The 23,009-nt window shown below is 57.3% G+C and overlaps 1 protein-coding gene across 1 annotated transcript in view; it reads right to left on the bottom strand.

The window, feature by feature from the left end:
• Positions 1 to 22,189, bottom strand: part of PHF21B (PHD finger protein 21B) — a 41,089-nt gene extending 18,900 nt beyond the window's left edge. The window contains exons 1-4 of the mRNA XM_012659782.1: positions 22,137 to 22,189; positions 14,306 to 14,420; positions 10,517 to 10,867; positions 8,343 to 8,483 (exon numbers count right to left, since the gene is read on the bottom strand). Coding sequence (XP_012515236.1) covers positions 8,343 to 8,483; positions 10,517 to 10,867; positions 14,306 to 14,420; positions 22,137 to 22,189 — 660 coding nt within the window. The remainder of the gene's footprint in view (positions 1 to 8,342; positions 8,484 to 10,516; positions 10,868 to 14,305; positions 14,421 to 22,136) is intronic.
• Positions 22,190 to 23,009: the final 820 nt, after the last annotated feature.

Raw genomic sequence — 23,009 nt, 5'->3', positions numbered from 1 at the left:
CTAAACACACTTATTTAAAAGCTGCTGCTAGAGTATTTCACAAAATTAAGTTCGTCCTGAATAAATCCATGCTCCAAACGTTGATTTACTGATTGCCATCTCTGGCGCTAGATCTCATGTGTTTCTGATTCTGTCTAGACTCATCTGGACACAACTTCTTTTTCGTTGTTCTCTCCCTTCCCTTGCAGCAAGACTGCAGCTGCCTTGGTGCTGTCCCCTCCCGGGTACAGCTGCGGACCAGGGCACAGCGTGGCTCACAGACGAGCAGAGGCACCGGTTCTACCCCTCTCTCGCCCAGAGAACTCCTGGGACCCGCTACTCTGCCAGAGCTGTCCTCCCTCCGGCTCACCCCCACCCGGTCCTGAGCCGGGAGCCCAAGAGCCTGGGCACTGGTCCTGCTCACTGCAGTGTTTTGGGACATAGCAAAGCACCGCTGCATTGTCATTGTCTCTGTCCACGTTTTAGGGTGGTTGCTGGGGGTCTGGAGCAGAGGGGTGCGCTCAGGTGGGAACTCAGAATCATCCTGGTGTGTGCTTTGATGGATTTCAAAAAGAGAAACGACTTGGTTATTTCTGAATTTGAGCAAGATCATTCTCAACGCAGGAGGATGTGACGTCCCTAATGCAGGCAGAGCAGGCGGGGAGGCCAGGTGGAGCCCAGGGCAGTCGGGCAGGGGGCCGGGCCGGGCAGGGCCGGGCCGGGCGGGGCGTGGGGGGAGGAAGTGCGCGTGCAGGCAGGGCCTCCCCAGGGAGGCGCTGGGCCGAGCCACTGCTGGGGCTCATGTGGGGCTGGGACCCGCCCCAACTGCCCCTCAAAGGGCAATGAGATGCCAGACGTGGTCAGGTGCTGCCCGAGGCCGGGACGATGGCCACAGAAAGGCTGCAGCTCTGTCCTAAAGAAGGCCATGGGCCTGGGGACAGGGAGGAGCAGAGAGAGCCCCGGGCCAGGAGCCAGGGGCCCGGCTCCGTCTGGGCTCCGCGCGTAGTCCCGTGACCCTGCACGCGTCTGCCTCTGGGCCTGTTTCCTCATCCGTCAAGCGGCCCCCGTGGCTCCTGCTCCGCTGCCTCAACAGTCGCCCGCAGTCGGCTACGGAGCTCGGCGGCAACGTGGGGGCCTGGCAGGGACGCTGCTGCCTCGTGTCCCTGAGCGTCAGCTGCCTGCTTACCTCGCGGGGCTGCCCCACGCCCGGATGGCCCCTGCTTGTGAATGCGCGCCCCGTGCTGCAAAGCGCCACAGACGTGAGTCGTCCCCTGAGGAGACGCGGCCCACACCGCCGTTCCACTCTCCCTGCTAGAGACGCCCGCGCCAAGGAGACCCCAGAACCCCTGTCCCCCGCAGGGTCCGCCCCAGGCTCTGCCTCCCCCAGCTGCTTTCTTTGCTCCTCGTTTTCTGTCTATTGCTATAGTTGTCATTTTTTGTCATTGCTGGAATCAGGAGGCACCTGTGGGGCAGCAGAAAGGCCTAGGCCCCGCTGGGCTCAGCTGCCAGTTCCTGCTGTGACCCTCAGTGAGTCACCCGGCTGCTCTGGGCCTGGGGTCTGCACACCCCACGGGGGACACAATCCCACCACCGCGGTGGCTGTGTGGGTTTACCAGGTGAGCCGTGCGCCAGGCGTCCTGCAATGCCTGGCGCACAGTGCTGTGTAGGAGCACGCCAGGGCCCAGGGCTTAGGGACACGGGCGACTCTGGCTTCCCTGGCTGTGACCCAGATGAGCAGACAAGCAGGTGTCCTTTAGGAATAAGCAGCACAGTCTCAGCCACACGCAAAAGGAAGACAGAATGGGTCCTTCAAGGAGGTTGTGACCTTGGCCATGGGAAGAGTGGAACGCACCTGAGCGATTAGCATTCATTACCAATATCCAATCTGGGAACAGGAGGCTCAGCATCAGTCTGCGGGGTGCAGGGAGTTTCATTCTTACGCGCTGCCCCGTTCACGCTGCAAGCTCAGCCAGGGCTTTTTGCCTGCGTGATCGAGTAGTTCCTTTCCAACACGTTGTGTTCAAAACTCTGTGTTTTGAGGATCTGTCAAATTTGCCTTACAATTCTGCTATGTACACCTCTCAAAGCTATGTCGTTACGGGGCACATACGTTTGTGACTGTTGAATTACCTTGACGGATGTTCCTTTTGTATTTACATTAATATGACTTTTCCACTCCTCTCCTCTCAACCTTTCTGCGGGCTTTCAATTTAGGTGTGTCTCTTACAAAAGCAACATACAACTGGATTTTGCTGTTTCTAAGTCTGTTTTCATTTCCCTGTTTCAGAGCAGAAACTTACTGCATTTGCATTTATTATGGTTAGAGATATTTGGACTTATTCCTCCATGTCATTTTCTATTTTCGGTTTCTTGTCTTTTTTCTCTTTTTTCCTCATTTCCTGTCTTCTTGGAAAAAAAAGCCCCACATTCCCTCTTTTCCTCTGCTGATTTAGAAATTACAGGTGGCATTTTATTCTTTTTCCTGATTAGGCTAAATGTTCTGAGCCTATGTTCTTAACCACACGTTTTTATAACGAAGTCTAAGGTCATTTAATCTTTCCGCCTTTCTCTGACATCACACTCACGGTCTCGGCATGGTCTAACTCCCCCTAAAACATCCCCTCCAACCAGTTTGTTATTGTTGCCTAGAATTTTCCTTTTATCTATTTTGAAAACAAACCTGAGTATTTTTTGCAGTCTGTACTCAAATAAATTCACCCGTCATGTAACAGTTTCTGCACTCACTGTTCTTTCTTAAACCCAACTGCCTGTCCTGGCCTCACTCTTGTCTTCTTGCTAAAGCACAGTCCTGGTAAGGATGGTCTGTGGGTGATGAAACGCCCAGTCTTTCTATGCGTAAAATGTCTTTATTTTGCCCTTGCTCTTGAAAAGCAGCTCGCTGGGGCGACAGCAGGTGTTTGCTCCCATCCTCTCTGGCTGCCGCGGCTGCGAGGCGCCCACAGCACACGTCGCCCCCGTGGGTGATCCCTGTGTTTGCCCAGGTAGTGTTTCAGGATTTTTCTCCTTGCCTTTGTGACATAGGTTTCTAGCCTCCTAGATTTAGTCTGTTAATCCTGCCTGACAGATGGAGTCTATTTTGCTCTGAGAACTGAAACTGATGCTCTTCAATTCTGGAACATTCTTCCAGCACTGCTTTTCCACGCTTCCCCTCACCCTCTCTCTTCTGCCGAAAGCCCCACGGGACAAAAGTGGAAGTCTCCTCACTTTCCTTCCGTCCTTACTTGCTCCTACGTGATTCTTCCTTCACGTTTGCACCTCTGAGCCACGTCCACGGCGCCCTATTCCAAGCACTAATTACCTCTCTGTGCGTGCCGTTTAGTCAATTTTAAAATTTTATCCAATCACCATGTTTCTCATGATCAGATTTTCAAATTTTTATATTCACTTAATCTTGTTCTATTTCAATTTTGCTTCATTATTCCTTATTTATTTCTAGATATTATTTTTTTTTTTTTTACTTTTTTGAGCATTCTAAACACACTTATTTAAAAGCTGCTGCTAGAGTATTTCACAAAATTAAGTTCATCCTGAATAAATCCATGGTCCAAACATTGATTTACTGATTGCCATCTCTGGCGCTAGATCTCATGTGTTTCCGATTTTGTCTAGACTCATCTGGACACAACTTCTTTTTCATTTTTCTCTCCCTTCCCTTGCAGCAAGACCGCAGCTGCCTTGGTACTGGCCCCTCCCGGGTACTGCTGCGGCCCAGGGCACAGCGTGGCTCACAGACGAGCAGAGGCGCCAGTTCTACCCCTCTCTCGCCCAGAGAACTCCTGGGACCCGCTACTCTGCGAGAGCTGTCCTTCCTCCGGCTCATCCCCACCCGGTTCTGAGCCGGGAGCCCAAGAGCCTGGGCACTGGTCCCGCTCACTGCAGTGTTTTGGGACACAGCAACGCACCGCTGCATTGTCACTGTCTCTGTCCACGTTTTAGGGTGGTTGCTGTGGGTCTGGAGCAGAGGGGTGCACTCAGGTGGGAACTCAGAATCATCCTGGTGTGTGTGCTTTGATGGATTTCAAAAAGAGAAACGACTTGGTTATTTCTGAATTTGAGCAAGATCATTCTCGACGCAGGAGGATGTGACCCTGATGCAGGCCGAGCAGGCGGGGAGGCCAGGTGGAGCCCAGGGCAGTCGGGCAGGGGGCCGGGCCGGGCCGGGCGGGGCGTGGGGGGAGGAAGTGCGGGTGTAGGCAGGGCCTCCCCAGGAAGGCGCTGGGCCGGGCCACCGCTGGGGCTCGTGTGAGGCTGGGACCCGCCCCAACTGCCCCTCAAAGGGCAGTGAGATGCCAGATGTGGTCAGGTGCCTCCCGAGGCCAGGACGATGGGTGGCCACAGAAAGGCTGCAGCTCTGTCCTAAAGAAGGCCATGGGCCTGGGGACAGGGAGGAGCAGAGAGAGCCCCGGGTCCGGAGCCAGGGGCCCGGCTCCGTCTGGGCTCCTCGCGTAGTCCTGTGACCCTGCACGCGTCTGCCTCTGGGCCTGTTTCCTCATCCGTCAAGTGGCCCCCGTGGCTCCTGCTCCGCTGCCTCAACGGTCGCCCGCAGTCGGCTACGGAGCTCGGGTGGGGGCCTGGCAGGGACGCTGCTGCCTCGTGTCCCTGAGCGTCAGCTGCCTGCTTACCTCACGGGGCTGCCCCGCGTCCGGATGGCCCCTGCCTGTGAATGCGCGCCCCGTGCTATAGAGCGCCACAGACGTGAGTCGTCCCCTGAGGAGACGCGGCCCACGCCGCCGTTCCACTCTCCCTGCTAGAGATGCCCGCACCAAGGAGACCCCAGAACCCCTGTCCCCCGCAGGGTCCGCCCCAGGCTCCGCCTCCCCCAGCTGCTTTCTTTGCTCCTCGTTTTCTGTCTATTGCTATAGTTGTCATTTTCTGTCATCGCTGGAATCAGGAGGCACCTGTGGGGCAGCAGAAAGGCCGAGGCCCCGCTGGGCTCAGCTGCCAGTTCCTGCTGTGACCCTCAGTGAGTCACCCGGCTGCTCTGGGCCTGGGGTCTGCACACCCCATGGGGGACATAATTCCACCTCCGCAGTGGCTGTGTGGGTTTACCAGGTGAGCCGTGCGCCAGGCGTCCTGCAATGCCTGGTGCACAGTGGTGTGTAGGAGCACGCCAGGGCCCGGGGCTTAGGGACACGGGCGACTCTGGCTTCCCTGGCTGTGACCCAGATGAGCAGACGAGCAGGTGTCCTTCAGGAATGAGCAGCACAGTCTCAGCCACACGCAAAAGGAAGACAGAATGGGTCCTTCAAGGAGGTTGTGACCTTGGCCATGGGAAGAGTGGAACGCACCTGAGCGATTAGCATTCATTACCAATATCCATTCTGGGAACAGGAGCTGTAGTGTATATACACAACACGCTCAAACATAAAACAAACAAGGAAGACGGGAGAAAGGACAATAAACAGGAAAATAAGATGAAGCTACGTCACAGCCCTATACAATTGTTAGAAGTGAGTCACAGACAAAAGCTCCCTAGCAGCCAAAGCGAAGAGGGATGCAGGGCCAGTAACACGGCTCCATGATCCACAGACCTGCTGGAATCTCTTAGAAGTGTAGGGGCCCTGATAGGAGCTCAGGCCAGCCTTGCATCCCCTGGGAAGGTCAGTAACGGGGACCCTTTTACAACCATAATCTTCATTTCGCGGGAAAGCTGGGAACTTGGAGTGGGACAATCAGGGAAGGACGAGGCTCTCTGTGACTGTCCTGAGCAGTTCAGCTCTGGCCCCAAACCTGACCCCCCGTCAGCCTGACCAAAGGCAGCGCGGCACAGACCCCAGGTCCCAAGGCCAGATGGCCTGGGTGCGGCTCCAGCTCTGATGGTCACTGTGACCGGGCCTCAGTGTCCCCATCTGTACAATGGGCTGACAACAGCCCCTGGTGCAGAGGCTGCTCCTGTGAGTGCCCTGGCCAGCAGCACACGCTCTCCTAGGTGGCCACTATCATGTCTGTGTTCCTCACATGTGCCTTCCATGACATCCACACGTCACTCTGGGGCGCTGGTACATGTGACGTCCCCTTCTACCGTACCTCCTGTGCTGTCCAGCACTGCTCCAGGCAGCCACCGGGCTGGCCTCCCCCATACGCCCTGCACAGGCAGGGGGGACGCGCCATGGCCCTGGGAGCCAGCGCTGTGGCCGAGCCTGACAGATGCCAATTCACGCACCTTCCCGAATCCACGCCCCTCCCACAGACCCTGGGCCCCTGGCGGCCGCTGCTCTAGCTCAAGTGCTCGTAACACGAATGCGTCGCCGACAGGCTCAAAGTCCGGCAGGTCTGTGCAGCACGGCTCTTCTTGGTCCTCTTTTTTGGGATTTTTACACGAGGATGTGTTGTAATTGCAAATTCTATTTCAGTCATTGCACATATTTACACTAATTATGTAGTTAGAGGTAATTATACTAATTGTATAAATGCACAATGATTGACTCAGATATACTTTGAGAGAACAAAGAGAATCCACCCAGAAAACCTCCCCAAACGCTAAGGGTGCAGCTAAACCCCAGGGGAGGACAGAGGGTGCTCACGGGAGCCGTGGGCTGGGAGCCGGCCCAGGGCCGCGCAGGGCACACAGCAGGCGCTCAGACTTTGCCAGAGTGTAACGGACTGTCTCTTCAGACCGCTGGGCCTGGGCCCACAGAGGAGACGTGGGTGACAAAGCAGCCTCGGTTAGCGGCTCTTTGACTTTACTGGCTTTTGGATGTGTCCAATGACAATAAATCAAGCCACTCTCCTGCTCAAAGGTATTCCACGGCTCCCTAGCACCTAAGGAGTACAGCGCTACCTCAGCAGCCTGCATTCAGGTCTTCCAGGACCAGGTCCTGACATCTGTCTTAGCCGCACGTCTGGACGTTCTCGGGCGCGTATGCCACCTGCGGCCCGACAGGACAGCGGACCTTTCTATGCCGTCCTTCTCACTGCCAAGCTATTGCCCGTGCCGTGCGCTCCAGCCGACGCGCCGTCCCTCCTGCCACTCGCCCTCCGTTGACATCCTACCTGCCCCTCTGGCTCTGCTGCCCACGCCCTCCTCTGCAAAGCCGTCCTCAGCCTTCCCGGGGAAACGGCTCTCTCCCTCTCCCCTCGCCTCCTGTAGCTCTTAGTTTAGAATTCTCTGATGACACTTGGTATTTTTTACCACAAGTTACAGGCCTCTGCAGCCACGCCAGCCTCTGCCCACAGAAGTGTTTCCCTAGGGCGAGGACCACATCTGCCCCGTCTGGGCATCCACAGCTGTTGGCACAGAGCCTGGCAGGGAGCAGACTCCAAGTCGTGCCTGGCGAATACAGGGAGACACGAACGGACGGTGACTGGCCTCTGACACAGCGGCGCACGCACAGACGGCGGGAGCGCGGAGCCCAGGGGGCCTCTGCAGCCTGCTGGGGCAGGGAGGTCTGGGAGGACACCTGAGGGGACCTACGGGATGATCGAGGGAGAGCAAAGGGGGCCAGGCGGGGAGAGTCCCAGAGCGGAGAAGGCAGGGCTGGTCTGGGCCGTGGGTGGCTTAAGGATTTGAGCCTCACACCTGATGTAGCCCGGAGTCCAACACAGAATGGCCTTTAATTAGCTGCTGCCTCTCACATGTCCACCAGGGCAGGTGGCTGCGAGCCTGCACGTGCTTGGATGGGTCAATAAAAGCCTATTTGTCCCTACTCCTTTGGAGGGGGGTGGTGTTATGTGCAATTTCTAGAAAGTTCTCCAGGCACCTTCAGGAGACATCTGCACCTCCCGTGCTCCCCAGGCAGCAGCTGACTTGTAATGTGCCCAGGGCCCTGCTCTGGCCATCTTCACGCACTCAGAATTGGCCATGGGCAGAGAGGAGGGGCAGGGGCCGCTTTAGGGCCATGGGTTGCTCAGAGGAGCACCGTCCCCTCCCGAACTCAGGACTGAGGGGACACAGCTGGGGCCCCCGGGATGGTGTGTAGTAGTAGCCGACAGTACCCTCCAGGTGCCACCCGAGGAGCTCGTGGAATCCTGGAATCCTTCCGGCAGCCCTGGGAGGAAGGCGGCCTCGCCATTCCCATTTTACAGACAGGAAGCAGAAGTGATCTGCCCACGGTCACAGGGCTGGACACTGGCGGTGCTGGGACTCAGGTGGCTCTAGAACGCGTGCTCACCACGGCCTCACGCTGCCGCCCAGCCCACACCTGGCCCCCCTGGGACAGACCAGCCAAGACTTGGCTGCCGGGCGAGTCCTGGCAGGGACTGCAGAGGGTGGCTGTGCCGCGGCTGTGGGGACCGTCCCACAGCGAGGCTGTCCCCACGCTGCACAGCGCCACGTTCTCCAGCAGCCCCAGACCCACCATGGCCTGAGCAGGGCCTGGGCCCTCCGGCGAGGGCCACCCTACCTCGGGGTTCTCCTGGGTCGGGGGCCGATCTTCCTTCTTCTTTTTGGTGGCCTGAGCTCCCTGAGATGGCTCCTCCGTGGGTGGCCGTGACTCCGCCGTACTCTCGGGCTGTGTCTGCACTTGAGGCTGAATGATGATGACCTGGAAAACGTGGAGGGGTGAGGGGGGCAATGACGGGGGTGGGAGAGGGGTGGAGGGAGCCCAGGAGGTCATGGGAAGGGGACAGTGGCAGCCGCAGGGACAGGCCAGGGCCTGTGGAGCCTGGGCCAGGTACGTCCTTGGAGGGTGGCCTGCGCCCACAGTGCGGCCAGCACCTGCTCCTCCCGACACCCCTCCCGCCGCAAGGAGGGTCCGCACCAGAAGCCGCCCTGCTCTAGGCACTAGGAAAGCCTGGCTCCCAGCCCTGCCCACAGCTTCCGGCTGAGTGGCCTCGGGAGGTCGCTGTGCCCCGAGCCTCAGCCTGCTCACAGCAAAGCCTTGGCAACGCCTGTGTCCTGGAGGCTGCACAGATGCAGGACCGCAGAGAGCGTGGCCGCCTTCGCCCCAGCTCAACACAGGTCAGCTGAGGCCAAGAGGGCGGCACGGCAGGGCAGAGGGGTGGCATTGCCGCCCCCACCCCCGAGGCCACTGGGCCTGAGACACTCAAACCTGACCTGGGCAGGCAGGTGGGAACAGGCCCTGTTTTTTTCACTGTGCGAGAGGGACCCCTCCGCGCCTGTGGGGTAGGGAAGGGCAGGTGGGCTCCAGGCCCCATTTGTCCTGCCCCGAGGGTCTGACACTGAAAGTAAGTCTGGAACCCACCCGTCCAGCCCAGGCTCTGCCAGCAGATCCCCTCCATCTGCTCTTCCGTTTTATCTTTTTGGACAGAGAACTGGGAAAGAATCATTATTTTTCGTGGATTCAGGGAAGAGGAACTCACCAGGATCCGTCAGCCAGGGTCTGGCCCAAACCAGGCATTATATGAACTTTTTCCCCCCCTAAAAACACATGGTTACTATCTTGTGAATTTCAGGCTCTTAAGCACAAAGAGAAAACATATTTCAGTTTTCTTTTGGCTTAAGGGAAACTCTTCCTTCTATGTATCCCATTTTAAAAACCCCAACTCATCTGTATGAAAACACATGCCGCTTTTTATGTTCGTGGAAAGAAAAACATTAACATCTGCAATAGAAAAAAGGGCAAAGAGAATCCTCAGACGAGCCACACCTAAGAGACAGAGTTCTTACGAAGCACGGGGGAAACATTCAACCGTAATGATAACCAGAGGGGTTCCACTGTGACCAGCAGGGCATCCGTGTGCGCCTGTTCAGTGAGCAAAGTGTTGAAGATGCCAACCCTGGGTGCCGCGGTGAAATCAGCATGCGCCTCAAACACCTGCGGAGCACGTCCGCTGGGCCAGGCGCCGCCCTGGGGTACCCCCTGCCACCTGAGCGTGGCCCATGGTGACTCTTCGGCCTTTGGGAATCCTTCAAGACGCCAGCAGCGGGAGGGCGGGCTCAGGAGCACAACATGCCAGAAACACGCCGTGTGCAGTAACGTAAGGTCACATGACAGCCGAGCGCCCACATCCCGGCTGGGGAAGAGGAAGGCACAGCAGCCAGGACCAAGAGGGGTGGCCCGGGAGACCCCAAACTGGGAACCGAGGAAAAGAGGCCAAAGAGAGGAAACGGTAATGACCGTGAGGACCCAAAGGCCTCGAACAGCGCAACCACTGAGGAGCTCAGAGGGGAACGGGGAGAGGGTCTTAGCGTTAGTACTAAGTCTCGGCAAGAAATCTCGGGAGATTGTGCATTCAGGCACTGGGTGTAAAAAACGCCCCTGACTGTCAGACTCCACCCGCGGAGGAGGGCGATCAATATTGGTCCCTCTTCCAGGCCCTCGCTCGGTCACACATTTTATTCATTGGTTAATTATTCCAATGACTTAATTCATTCGTTGACCAATCACTGCTTTGCCCCCAGCATTCATGCATTCAGCCGCATTTCCTTTTACTCACATACGCTCTGTCTGACCACGCACTGATACGCTCCCCTAATCGCCTGCACACCCCATTCGCGCCTCTGGCCCTGGACCATTCTGCCTGGGCCTCGTTCATTTGGACCCTCCTGGACGACTGGCTCCGAGGCCTCCCGTGCGGGGCACGTCCCGTCCGCAGCCTGCCGGGGGGCACTCACCTTGTTGTCGGCACTGATGAGGAGGGGCTGGACTTTGATGCTGTCGCTGACCACGGACACGGCGGTGCTGGGGGCCATGGCGGTGGCATTGCTGGGGGAGGTGGAGATGATGGCGTAGGCCACCCCGGCACTGCTCAGGGGCGAGGCGAGGGCAGCGGGCTCGGCGAGGGCTTGGGGCTGGCTGCCGGGCACTGGCACATGGCTGACGGTGTTGTTGGCGGTGGGGAGGGCAGGGCTGGGGTTCTTGATGCTGACCACGGTGGCCTTCTGGAATGTTGGGGGCTGTTTGGGTGGCCGGTCTCGGCCCGGGGTGACAGGGAGGCTGTCTGGAATCAGAGTCTTTGGCCTAACCTGGGAGGAGGGACAGGCGCAGGGTCAGAGAGACGGACATGTGTGGGCGGCTGATGACAGGCTCAGGGCAGGGGCAGCTCTGGCCAGAGGCAGGACCAACAAGACCTGGCCCAGAGACGTCCCACGTTCAAGGTGAGGAGATGCCATCGGAAAGGGCATGGGGGGCCCAAGGCCTCAGGACAGGTGAGACCTTGACTCTGCCACCTCGTCCTGGGCTTGCACTGACCGGCCATGGGGCTCTAGAGGAGCCGCTCGGGGAGTGCCTCCCTCTGCTCCCAGAGCTCAGGGGGGCTGCGGCAGAGGGAGCAGAGAGGGAGCGCGGCAGAGGGAAGCACCTGAGGCGGTGGGGGGGGAGTCCCCGCCCAGGGCTCCTTGCACATCGGGTCTGAGCAGCAAAGCTCCCTCTGGCCCCAGAAGTCTGCAAAGCGCTGCCCTTGGGCAGGGGCCAGAAGGGGCCGGGAGGAGCCAGCAGGGCCCACAGGGGCCCCTGGGCCCTGCACAGGTGGGCTTCCTGTTCTGGGTTGGGGGGTTGCTGCTGTGTGCCCATGGAAACCACTGAGCTGTGCACGTGTGACTGGTGCGTCACGCTCTAACGCGTCCACGTAGAAGTGCGAGTGTCCTGCAGGCAGCTGCGAAGCGGTTCAGGCCACGGCCCTGGACATGTTGCCTGGGGCCAATCCTGGTTCCTCTGGGACCTGGGTGGTCTTGGGGACACATCTGAATGTCCCCAGGCCCAGCTCCCTCACCTGGGAGTGGGAGTAAGTGAGAAAATGCCCAGGAGGTGCCAGTGTGCCCTGACCAAGGGCTGTCACCAGCATTCCTGCGGGCGCTGTCACCGCTGCAGCATTGACCCTGCACGCTGAACCAGGCTCACTTCATCCCCCAAATGAGGCCACGCCACCTGGCGGGTCCACGCAAACATCACCTCCTTAGAGACAGGAGACGGGGGCTTGGAGAAGGGACGTGATCTGCCTTCTCGCCTTACTTGAGCCCTGCTGTGACCACGCGGAGGGTGGGGATGCTGGCCTCGTCCACAGAGGAGCAAGCTGAGGCTTGGAGGGGAGGGACTTACGGGAGGATGCCGATGCTACACTTAGGGCAGGGGCGCTTGCGCCCAGGACCTCTGCGGGCCTCTCTGGCACTGTTGTCCCCACCTCCCCCACCCCGTCTCCAGTGACACACGTGGAGAGAGGGGCTCAGGGCAGCTCCCGCAGGGCTCTGCGACCTTAGGCAGCTCACCGAGGCACAGCCGCCCTCTGGCCAGGTAGGCTTCCTATCTGTGAGCTCCTCCGGTGCCTGGCGTGGAGCTGGCCCCCGATTTTGGGCCCTTCCCATCCCCTGCCATGGTGGGCCCTGCGCTCCTGGCATCAGGGGCCTCTCCGTGGCTGGGCGAGGTGGCCAGCATGGGTCCAGCTGAGCCTGCAGCTCTGCCCTGGGCACCAGTGGTCAGGGCCCGTGTTCCCTGCTGCCAGGCTCACAGCCCCACGCCAGTGCCGATGCCCAGCATGGGAAACTGCGCACGGGATCCTCCTGGGCCCTGCCAGCCGCTGGCTGCGACAGTCACTGGCTGGGGAACTTCTGTTCCCCGTCTCTGCAGAGGGCGGTATGGGGCAGATGGATGCCTGTGCAGTCAGCAAGGACCTCAGCTGTGGTGATGGCCATTCCGTGTCCTACGGCCGCCTCCCTGGTCATTTGGGGTTTGCCCACAAATCCTGGTTGACCCCCGCCACTAACCCTAGCAACTGCACTCTGAGTGAGGATGAGCTGGCCCGAATCTCAGATGCTGGACATTGAAGATAAACTTAGGGGCTTAGGGTTTGGCCCAAACGTGTGGGCTTCCAACCCAAAAGGGATGGATCCCAGGGCTCGTGACCTTTCTGCCTGTGCTACCTAGAGATGATGCAACCTCCGGCCAGGAGGCCTCTGGGGTCCTCTCCCCGCCACCTCTCTCCTTCCTTTGGGCCTGTGGCGGCCACCATCAGGACGGCTCCCGTCGCAGGCTGCCTGTTCTGCTTCCTCGAGCTTCCCGTGACAGCAGCAACTGGTAGCTGCACCGGGCGAGCACTGGGCACCTTTTGGCCTGAGCTGACCGGCCTGGAGGCCAGCAAGCTAGCAGCAGCAAGCTAGTGGGGAGGGGACAGCAAGGGAGACACACGGAGACAGAGGCCCGGAGGCAGCAGGGTGCGAGGAAGGCTGGGGGTGCAGTGCAGAGCCCCTCCCTGATGCCCTCCCTTGCTCAGAAGCCTTGCATAGCTCCCTACTGCCCACTGGCAGGGGAGCCTGACTCCGAGGCCCCCCAAAGACCCCCAATGGCCTTTCCACCTCCCTGCTTGCTCTGGCTGCCCCTCCCAGCACTGTGACTTGGGCCTTCCCACCACCTCTGTTTCTCACCTTGCGCCCTCCTCCTGAGTGCTCTCTCCTGGGGCCTGTTTCCACCTTGGCCTGCAATGCCCTCCCACCCTGAGGCCCAGTTCTAGCACCACCTCCTCCAGGAAGCCCTCCTTGGCCCCCAGGTGGGTAACGGGCCTCCTCAGGGCTCCCGCCAGCCCTGTGTATTCTCCTAACTCCACCCCACCACCCTGGAGTCAGAGCATCTGTTTCCTTGTCCGCCCTCCCTCCAGACGCTGTGCCTCAGAGGGACAAGATTCGGCACGGGCGGGACGTGGGGAGAGCTGCCGCAGAGAGGAGCCCAGGGCAGCCGCCTCTCACTATCCTCGAGCTGGGGGACTGTATCCAGCCCTGAAGCCTCGGGACAGGCAGAGGCCATCTTTGTCTCTGCAGCTGGCAGCCCTTGGCCAGGAACGGTGTATACAGCAGGTGCTCAGCAAAGCTTAGCTAGTGATAATAAGGGCACTGGTTAATAATCGCCAGGCGTTTTCTCTGCACCAGGCCACGGATGGATGAGGCAGGCACCTGCATTAGCCCTTCTGCGGTGACCGGTCCCAAGTGTGGTGCCCAGTTGGGGTACCCTGGTCTAGAGCCCCAGGCACCTGGCCCAGTGTCTGTGCCGCTGCTCCTAAAACGAATCACCTTGCTCAGAGCTTCTCAAACTTCTTTGACCGCGACCCAGAGTAAAAAACACGTTACCTGTGACCCAGTACAGAAACAAACTGTTCAAGAAACAATGCTTATGGATGCATCTAGATATTTCTATTCTCTTTCAGTCTAGCCTAGTTTATTTCATTAAAAAAATTCTGGTCATGACCCACTGAACTGACTTCACAATTCCTCACTGGAAAATCAGATCTGGTCCAAATGTCTCCACTGAAGAACGAACAGAGGCGGTGGGAGGGGAAGGCGTTGCTGAGGGAGGGACGGAGGGCGTGCGGGTCCCGCCCAGCTCAGCGCCTGCCCCAAACCTCAGTGCGGAGGGGCTGGGGACAGAGACCATGGGGACAGACAGGTGGACACCCCAGGGCCCACCTGAAGGCTGCTTACCTGAGGTAGCACTGCCGCTCCTTGCCCGGCCAACCTCTGCAAGGAGCTGACCTGAGGACCCGTGACAGGCACTGCAGTGATGGTTCCCAAAGCCTGCAAGACAGAGGGGGCGGCGCTGAGACCGCACAGCCCCACCCAGCGTGGCTGGCCAGGGGCGGCTGCAGCGGAGACAGCAAATTCTACTCTTCCCTTTCTTAGTTACGATTTTTTAAAAATCACCAAAGTAATCTATATTCATTCGAGAAATTTTGGAAAAAAAAAAAAAGAATAGCATTGCCCAGAAAACAATCACAATGTATTGTACATTAGCTTCCTTTTTTAAGTCAATTTTTTATATGGCTCATACACAGAATTTTGTGACCTGTTTTTTCTACTTTCACTTAAGAACACGTGAGATTTCCCGACGTCACTACAATCTTCATGAATCACTCCTCTCCCGGCGGTGGAGTCCTCCGTTCGGCAGACACACCAGCATTTCCCCCGCTGAGCTCTTCCTCTCAGAAACCGGGGTTCTAGCCCACCCTCTCCCAGTCTAAGCAAGGCTGCAGGAAACTGAACGTCGTTGTGGATAAAGTCATTTCCACAACACAGAGTATTTTTGCAGGAAAGAGTCTGAAAGCAGTGTAGAAGACTGTTTGTCTGGGAATGTTTCCTTGTTGTTTTTCTCAAAAACGTGTCTGCGGCCTTGCACGCAAGTCCAGAGTGCCCTAAACCTGCAAACAGGAGGGGCTAGAGAGTTTAGATGCAAACATCTGCTCGCTGGAGACGAAACAACAAGGGACAGGGACATGTTGAGTTGGGACAGTGTGAGAACAAAGAAATTGCCGTGGGACAGTTGCCAAACAGGCTGTGTTATAAATAAAGCAACTACAGCGAGAGCTTTTGCTGCAGCCTTATACCGTCTTTGTGGTGTCTGTGTCTTTCTGTAGTGGCTGCAGTCGTGTACCGTCTTTACGTGTGTCTATGTCTTTTTGTCTCTGTGTTTATTCCTCTGCCCCAAGAAACGGGCCACGTCAAAGCAGGGATTCAGGGTGAAAATGCAGGGACATTTTTCAGGCCCTTGACAAGTGTTTCTATTGGGCCCCGTGGAGGGGAGTGAGCTGGGTGTGCCCCGGTGTGTCCCCCGAGTCCCAGCCCCCACGCCAGCAGCAGGGTGGGCGTTTGGGAGGGGAGACGGGAGCTGACTCCCTTCAGGGGTTCCAGGCACGAGCACAGGAGATTATGTTTTGGGGTACCCGCTTGCCTAAGCCTTCTTCTGTGGGAACCACCACTGCCCACAGCCCCCGATGAAGGAGCAGCTCCACACGGCCACATGTGTACCCCATGACCTGCCTGACGGGAGGAGAGGCGCCCCTCCCTCAGATCCAGCCAAAGCATCAGTGGCCGGTGACCAGCGAGGTTCTCTGTAGAACCCAGATGCACAAATTCTTCACAGAATGTTAGCAAAGCAATTCCGACAATAAGGAAAAGGATAGCATGTCATGAACGAGTTATTTGTATCCCAGGAACGCAAGGCTGCCTCGCCGTTTGAGAGTCAGTCAGTGTCATTCACCGTGAGAACACACGGAAGAAGAAAAACCACACGCTGATCTCAATAGATGCAAAAAAAAAAAAAAAAAAAAAGCTTGCTAAACAAATAAGTTTAGCAAGGTTGTAGGATAAAAGAACAATATATAAAAAGCAATCATATTTCTATACACTAGCCACCAACATTCAGAAATTTGAAAAAATTTAAAATGCCATTTGCAATAGCATCAAAAAATACAAGTAAGAAATACTCAGGAATAAATCTGACAAGAGCTGTGTCAGACCTGTACACTGAAAACTTCTAAATACTACTGAGGGAAATTTAAAAAGATGAAGTAAAGAAACAGATATACCATAACCATGGATCAGAAGCTTCAATACTGTTAAAATTTCAATTCTCCCCAAATTGATCTACAGACCTAATACAGCATCTATCAAAATCTCAGCATGCTTTTTAAAAAACAGAAATTGACAAGATGGTTTTAAAATGCACATGAAAGTTATAAGGGTCCTAGAATAGCCAAAATAACTCTGAAACAAACAAAAACAACCACCAAAGGGAAGGACTTACACGATTTGACTCTTTACGACCTATCACGAAGCTACGGTTGCAACGCAGCGCGGTATTGGCGTTAAGATGCGCAAACAGATCAATGGATCACAACAGAGAGTCCGAAGTAGACTCACACATAGATGGTCACCTGATTTTTAGCAAAGGCTGAAAAGGCACTCAATTTAGTGGAAAAAGGGTAGTCTTTTCATAAATGGTGTTGGAACAAGGAGATACCCATGTACTAAAAACAAACAAAAAGAACTTCGATCCATACCTCATACCATATAATTTTTTAAAAGTGAACAGCCCACTCCAGGTCAGGTGAAGAGCCTTAGACAGAACACCAAAAGCAAAACCATACAAGAACAAATTAATGAACTGAGCTTCAACAAAATAAAAAACTCCTAAAGATAGACAGTGTTAGGAGAATACAAAAACTAGCCACGCATTGGGAAAAAAAGCAGGCAAATCGTCTGATGAAAGGCTTGTATCCGGAACACATGAAAGACCTCTCGAAACTCAGTAACCTGAAAACAACCCAATTAAAAAAACGAACAAAATATTTGAACAGATACTTCACTAAAGAAGACACACTGAAGGCAAATAAGCAAACAAAAAGATGCTAAACATAACTAGTTATTAAGGAAATGCACATTAAAACCGCAATACAATATGACTTCACACCTACCTATTTCGATAGCTAAAGTTAAAGACTGACCACAGCAAACACTGGCGAGCACGCACAGCAACCAGAAAGCGCATCCGCTGCTCTTGGGGACGTAGAATGGTACAATCACTTCGGAAGACAGTTTGGCAACGTCTTACAAAGCTAAGCACACACTTACTGCTATGGACCGAATGTTTGTGTCCCCTCCCACAGACTCACATGTTGAAACCCTAACCCTCGATGTGATGGTATCTGGAGATGGTGCCTTTGGGAGGTGCTTAGGTCACGAGGAAGGAGCCCTCATTTAGTGCTCTTGTAAGAACACTCGAGAGAGCTTGCTGCGCCGACCTCCTCTCTGCCGAGGGCAGACACGGCAAGAAGGCAGCCGCCTGCAGACCAGGCAGAGGGCCCTCCTCAGGCACTGAACCAGCCGGCACCTTGACCTTGGACTTCCCAGCCTTCAGGACCGTGAGAAATTCATTTCTGTTGCGTAAGTCCACGGTATTTTTGTCGTAGCAGCCCAAGCAGACTAAGACGTTTACCGGAAGATCCAGATGTTTTATTCCCAGGCATTACTCAAGAGAAATGAAAGCAGATGTTCACTCAGACTCTTGTAAATGAATGTTCTAGCAGCTCTGTCTGTTGCAGCCTCAGCTGGGTGCGGCCCAAATGTTCACCAGCAGGCACGTGGATGAACAAACTGTGGTGCAGACCACCGCTCAGCAACACAAAGGAACAAACCACTGACACACACAACACGGATGAATCACAAATAACACTGCGGAAGGAAAGAAGCCAGATTCGAAAGAGGTACGTATTGTACGATGCCCATTACATAAAATTCTGAAAAATGCAAACCAAAGTGACGGCAGATAGATCGAGGTTTTGTGGAGGTGGGCGGGGGATGGGAGAAAGGGATCACAAAAGGGCACGAGGACGCTTTTGGGATGAAGGATGTGTTCACTATCTCGATCGCGGGGATGGTTTCACACGTATCAATCTTACATTGTACACTCTAAGTGCGGTTTACTGTGTAACAATGATACCTCAACAAAGCTGCCCAAAATAAATTCCCTCCCTACTTCTCCCCTTATCCAGCATTGTCACCCCCAGAATGACTATCATCCACCCGCAAATGACATAGCAGAGGTCTCAGGCCCCACAAGCCATGGAGCCACTTCTGACTATGACGGGTGGTTCCTGCCCCTGCTCTGCCGGCTGCCCCATGTGGTCAAACCCCGAGAGGCTCGTGTCCTTCCCGCCAGCTGCCTGCCTCTCTGCGCAGAGCCCAAACATCGGTACTTAACTGGAAACTCACTTTGAACATTTGTCGGGAAAGAGCTTCCCATGCAAGGCAGAGACATTAAGGACAGATTCCGGCACCTTACGAGTCAGCATCTGGATCCGCAAGGCTGTTCCCTGTTCCTTGCCCGCGTGGCTTTCAGGGCAGCACTGAAGCACCACCTGGAGCACGGCCCAGCGCCTACTCGCCCACATGCACACGCTCCTCCCCGTCACTGCCGGCTCCGCCCCCACGGTGTCCCCCCACTTCCACGGAGCGTGCGTGCAGAAGGCTCTGACCTCCCCCCTCCCCGGCCTGCCAGCTGATGTCTCCACACAGCTGGTCAACCGTTGGACCCCTGGGCCCCGGCCCAAACCACAGAGGTTCCAGGTGATTCTACCAACCTGGGGACCACAGGCCGAGAGGAAGCCGGCCTGCTTCCCGCAGGTTCTGCCAGGAAGGCCCACGCGGGCACTTTGCTCAGACGTTTCCTGCAGCGGGATCCCCAACAGTGAGTGCCTGAGAGCGGGGCTATGGGGCCCCCCGGGAGCAGGGCGGCCTGCACAGGTGGGGCCAGCGAGCAAATCCCATAGGAGCCAGAGAACGGCACGACCCTGCTTCCCTGGAGCTTCCCTTCGGGTTAAGATGCCCCAAACAGGCCCCTGGACGTGGCGCAGCCTGAGAGGCCTGGGTGGCCCTTCCAGACACGGCGGGCACGTGCGGTCTGCGTGTTTTCCGAGTCCACATGTCTCCTGTGCGTCAACCTGCTCCTGTGGGTGGTCCCGGCTGGGTCGAGGGTCGCTGTGCATCTGTCTGGCGCTACCGTGGACTTGGTTTCTCTGGGGTGTGTCCACTTGGCGCGCACGTCTCTGTTTCCACACGCATTCTCCTCTGGGAACTCCTTCCGCTCTGCGCCCCTGGTTCCCAGCCTTCGTCTCTGGTCATCTCCCTCTTGACTTGGGACACTGGCGAGCCCTGTCCATCCACTTCAGGAATTTGCACTCAGGGAGGGAAAGGAGCAGAGAAGAGGACAGAGGCTGCCGGAGACACAGCCGAGAGCAGGCTGGGGAGAGAGGCAGGGAGGGCTCTGCCCCACCTTGTGCTCACGACTCAGCTACCACGAGAGAAACACGACCCGCTGCAGAAATACCGTCTCAGAACAACGGCTCCCACGGGAGCTCTCAGAAGAACCACGCCCGGCCGTGTGCTTCCAATTCCATCCCAACCCTAAAGCTGGCGTGTGTACCGCTGCCTGGGACTTGGGTGCCCTCAAGCACGGGGTCTCCCTGAGCCAGGCTGGCAGGAGGAACGGGCTCTGCGCCCTGAGCCCACAGCCCCAACATCAAAGACGAGACAACTCGCAGTCAGAGCCCAAAGTCCCCGTGTGCTGGGGAGGAGTTTGATACAACGGTGCTGAGCAGGGATCCCTCCAGAACACCAAAGCCACCTTCCACCCACTGTCCACTGTGCCGACGCCACGCTAGCTTCTCCGATCCCCATTTGTCTCTCTTCGCCCCAAGGCCTGCCCCGGAGCGTGTGCTTCCGCTTCCTCGTGTCGCTCATTAGCAAGCCGAAAAGACGTGTCATCCGGCCGGGGCTAACCTTTCCGCTCCGCGCTGGAATGTAGCCATACAGCAGAAACAATCATCTCCGAGGCTATTGCTCAAGCACCAGGTAGTTTATAGCCACGCTTTTGTCAAGATAAACGAGCTCTGTAAGACTGCATTTACAGCTCTGAGCATTTTAATAGGGAAAAAAAGGGCCATAAAAGTCAAACATAACTTCGAATTCTTCCTGCATCAGCTGCGTCCCGGGCCACCAGGTAACCTGGGGAGGCTCAGACAGGCCGAGGCAGGTGGGAGGAGAGAGCTGTCCTGCAGACCCTGCAAGCCAGGGCAGAAGCCACATGTGGCTTTGGGAAAATCTGTCTTTAATAAACGTTGCTGTGGGCTCTGAGGGCTCGATCGGGAGCCGTGGCGGGGCAGGCGGGCTCAGATTCCGGCTCTGACACAACTGTTTCCTCATCTGCAAGGCACACGGGGCTGGAAGGCAGCAGGCACCCAGGGGCCAGCGCAGTGCTGGGGTGGGCAGGAGGCCCCCTGAGCACTGGGTGGAAGGAGGGGCAGACTCCCAGAACCCAGAACCGGGAGGGGCATGGCTGTGGGTCCAGTGAGAAGTTTTATATCTTAAAATCTCAGAACCCAGGAGCTGGTGACTTCTAACACCGTGGCTTAGTCGACTTGCAAAAGGAGCCGTTTCCTCTTTAGAGAAAGCAAATAACGTGAAGGGCAGCATGTGACTCCACCTGCCTAGGCCTGGCAGCCACGCAGTCCTCCCCCTTGGTTTACAGATGGAGAAACTGAGGCCCGCAAGTGGAAGGCAGGTTCCTAAGGCCACACGCACAGGCCAAAACCTAGGGTCTCTTTCGGCTTTGCTGGCTAGGATAGCACAGCCGCATGAAGAGAAAGAACGTGCCCGGGAGAGGGAAGGACCCAGTCCGGACCCCGAGAGCAGGGTGTGCTACGGGTGCAGGGCATGAGGAGCATGTGGGACATGCGGGACATCTTCCCAGGCTGGCCCGTCACAGGGGCTCAACTCTGCGTGGGGTTCCAGTGGTCAGCAGACACATCGTGACAAGAAGGCCACTGAGAAGGGAAATGACTGTCCGAGGTTCGGATGACTTGGATTCAAGAGTTCACGGTCCGCCAACAGGCTGCGTGGGGTGGCTTGGAGGCCGTGCAGGGCCAGCTCCCGCAGGACACCCCAACCGGCCCTGGGCGCCACCTCCGTCAGGTGAGGTCCCTGAAGGCCTCCTGGGAAGGGTGCCAGCCCTCCTACACCCAGGGCTGCCATGTGACTGGGGCTCAGTTTCCTCCTTAAGACACGGGAGCGTTTTGTCCCCTCTCAGAGAGTGAGGACTCACGAGGGATGCTCACGGAGCGCCAAGGGCACCCTGAGGACCCCATCTGGCGGGTGCAGCGCCAGCCGCGGGGTCATGATGAAGCCCCTGCTCCCCCTTTGGGGCACCGGCTGCTCAGAACCTGGCCAGGCAGCAGCGTGGCCCCCTTGGCATTGGCACCCTGCACGGTGGCCGCAGCATGGGGTCTGCAGCCTCCCCACGGACACGCTCGGGACGGCTGCCTTTCCTCCTCACCCGCACCCACGCCGGGAGGATCTCGACGCAGATACGCAGACAGGAATCCAGAACACACACGGCGAAGCCCTTTCAAGGCAGGTTCCAGGCTCCACGGTACCCCCCCTTCAACACCCACCACCGAGACTGCCCCGAACACCGGGTCGCTGCCTAACTCCCCGCCCGTCCGGCTGTTTTGAAGCCAGGACCCCGTCCAGGACGGGCACTGTGCACGGGTCTCTTCTGCTTCTTTTCCTTTACGACGGCCCCACGCCACCCCTTCTCCCCAGGCAATGGCCTTTTTGAAGAGACCAGGACAACTGTCCACAGAAGGTCACAGCTTCCTCATGGGGCCCTGTCTCCTGTCGAGAGCTCACTGAACAAGGACGGACAAGGCTCTTGGGTGCGTTCACCCAGCATGCTGGGGTGGCCGGCGGGGCAGAGGCTTTCCTGCCGAGGCCCTGGAGCCAGAGAGGACCACTGAGGCCCCACTGCTGGGGCTGCGGATGCGTTTGGACTCGGAGCCTTTGCCCACAGGGCTCTGGACATGTGAGGAGTGGGCCATGCCTGGCTGGGTGAGGGAAGTGGGATGTCCTGGGGAAGGCGGCCCTGCTCCCTCCCCTCCACGCGGCCCAGCGGAAGTTCTTCCGGCTGAGCCACTGCGCGCACAGCCGCGGAGCGCGGCGATTTAACTGCTTCTTGAGTCGCAGTTTTCCTTGCATCTTTATAGAACTGCTGTGATGTGTGGCAAAGATAACGAGTCAGTTCCGGTGTCAATAACTGCTAATAAATATTAATGCAACATAAGCGCCATTTTTACTGCCATGTGAAACCAGTTTATTATTCACAGATGAACCCAACTGCCTCCTTGATCACTGTCTGGAGCGAAGCAGGCAGCTCCACGTGCTGGTGCCGGTGCGAGCTTGTCGCTGGGCCCTGCCCCCGCTCGCTCGACATCACGCCTCCACCAACCCCACGCCCATCCATGAGGGACGATCAGGAGCCACCGAGAGTTTGTGTGAAAACCCGGGGAAAGTCCCGCCTGCTCCCACGTGGCAGCTGTCTGCCCCGTGCCCCCGCCTGGCCATGTGTGTTTATGACCAGGCTCGACACGCTGGAGGGAAGCCAAGTGACCTGCACTTGAATCTCACTCCCCGGCCGGCTCCGGTCATGCCAAGCATCGCTGTCCTCCTCCTCCAGCGCAGGGAGCAGGAACGGCTCTCCCTGTCACAGGGACAGAGGGGAGGCAGGAGGCACCTGGCACAGGTGCTTGAGGACCAGCCCGTGCCAATGGTGCGTGAGTGGTTCAGTGGCTCCACCGCCCCTCGTGCTGTGCGCCTTTGCGCACGTGTACGTCAGCAACCCACGCTGCAGTGAGGCAGCCCGCGCACGGGACCGATGGAGCCATGAGGAGTCTATGGCGCTGGCGGGAGGGCAACCGGGTCAAGTGACAAGAGACCACCCAAGCCTGCAGGCCCACGGTCCCCTGAGCACACGCCCAGGGGCGACGCACAGCACGGGCACAGGACAGGGGCGGCCGGG

Source organism: Propithecus coquereli, unplaced genomic scaffold (assembly GCF_000956105.1).
Source record: "Propithecus coquereli isolate 6110/MARCELLA unplaced genomic scaffold, Pcoq_1.0 Scaffold633, whole genome shotgun sequence".
In the NCBI taxonomy this organism is placed as follows: domain Eukaryota; kingdom Metazoa; phylum Chordata; class Mammalia; order Primates; family Indriidae; genus Propithecus; species Propithecus coquereli.
Note: the sequence above shows the minus strand (reverse complement) of the source record. Positions and strands in the feature narration are given on the sequence as shown.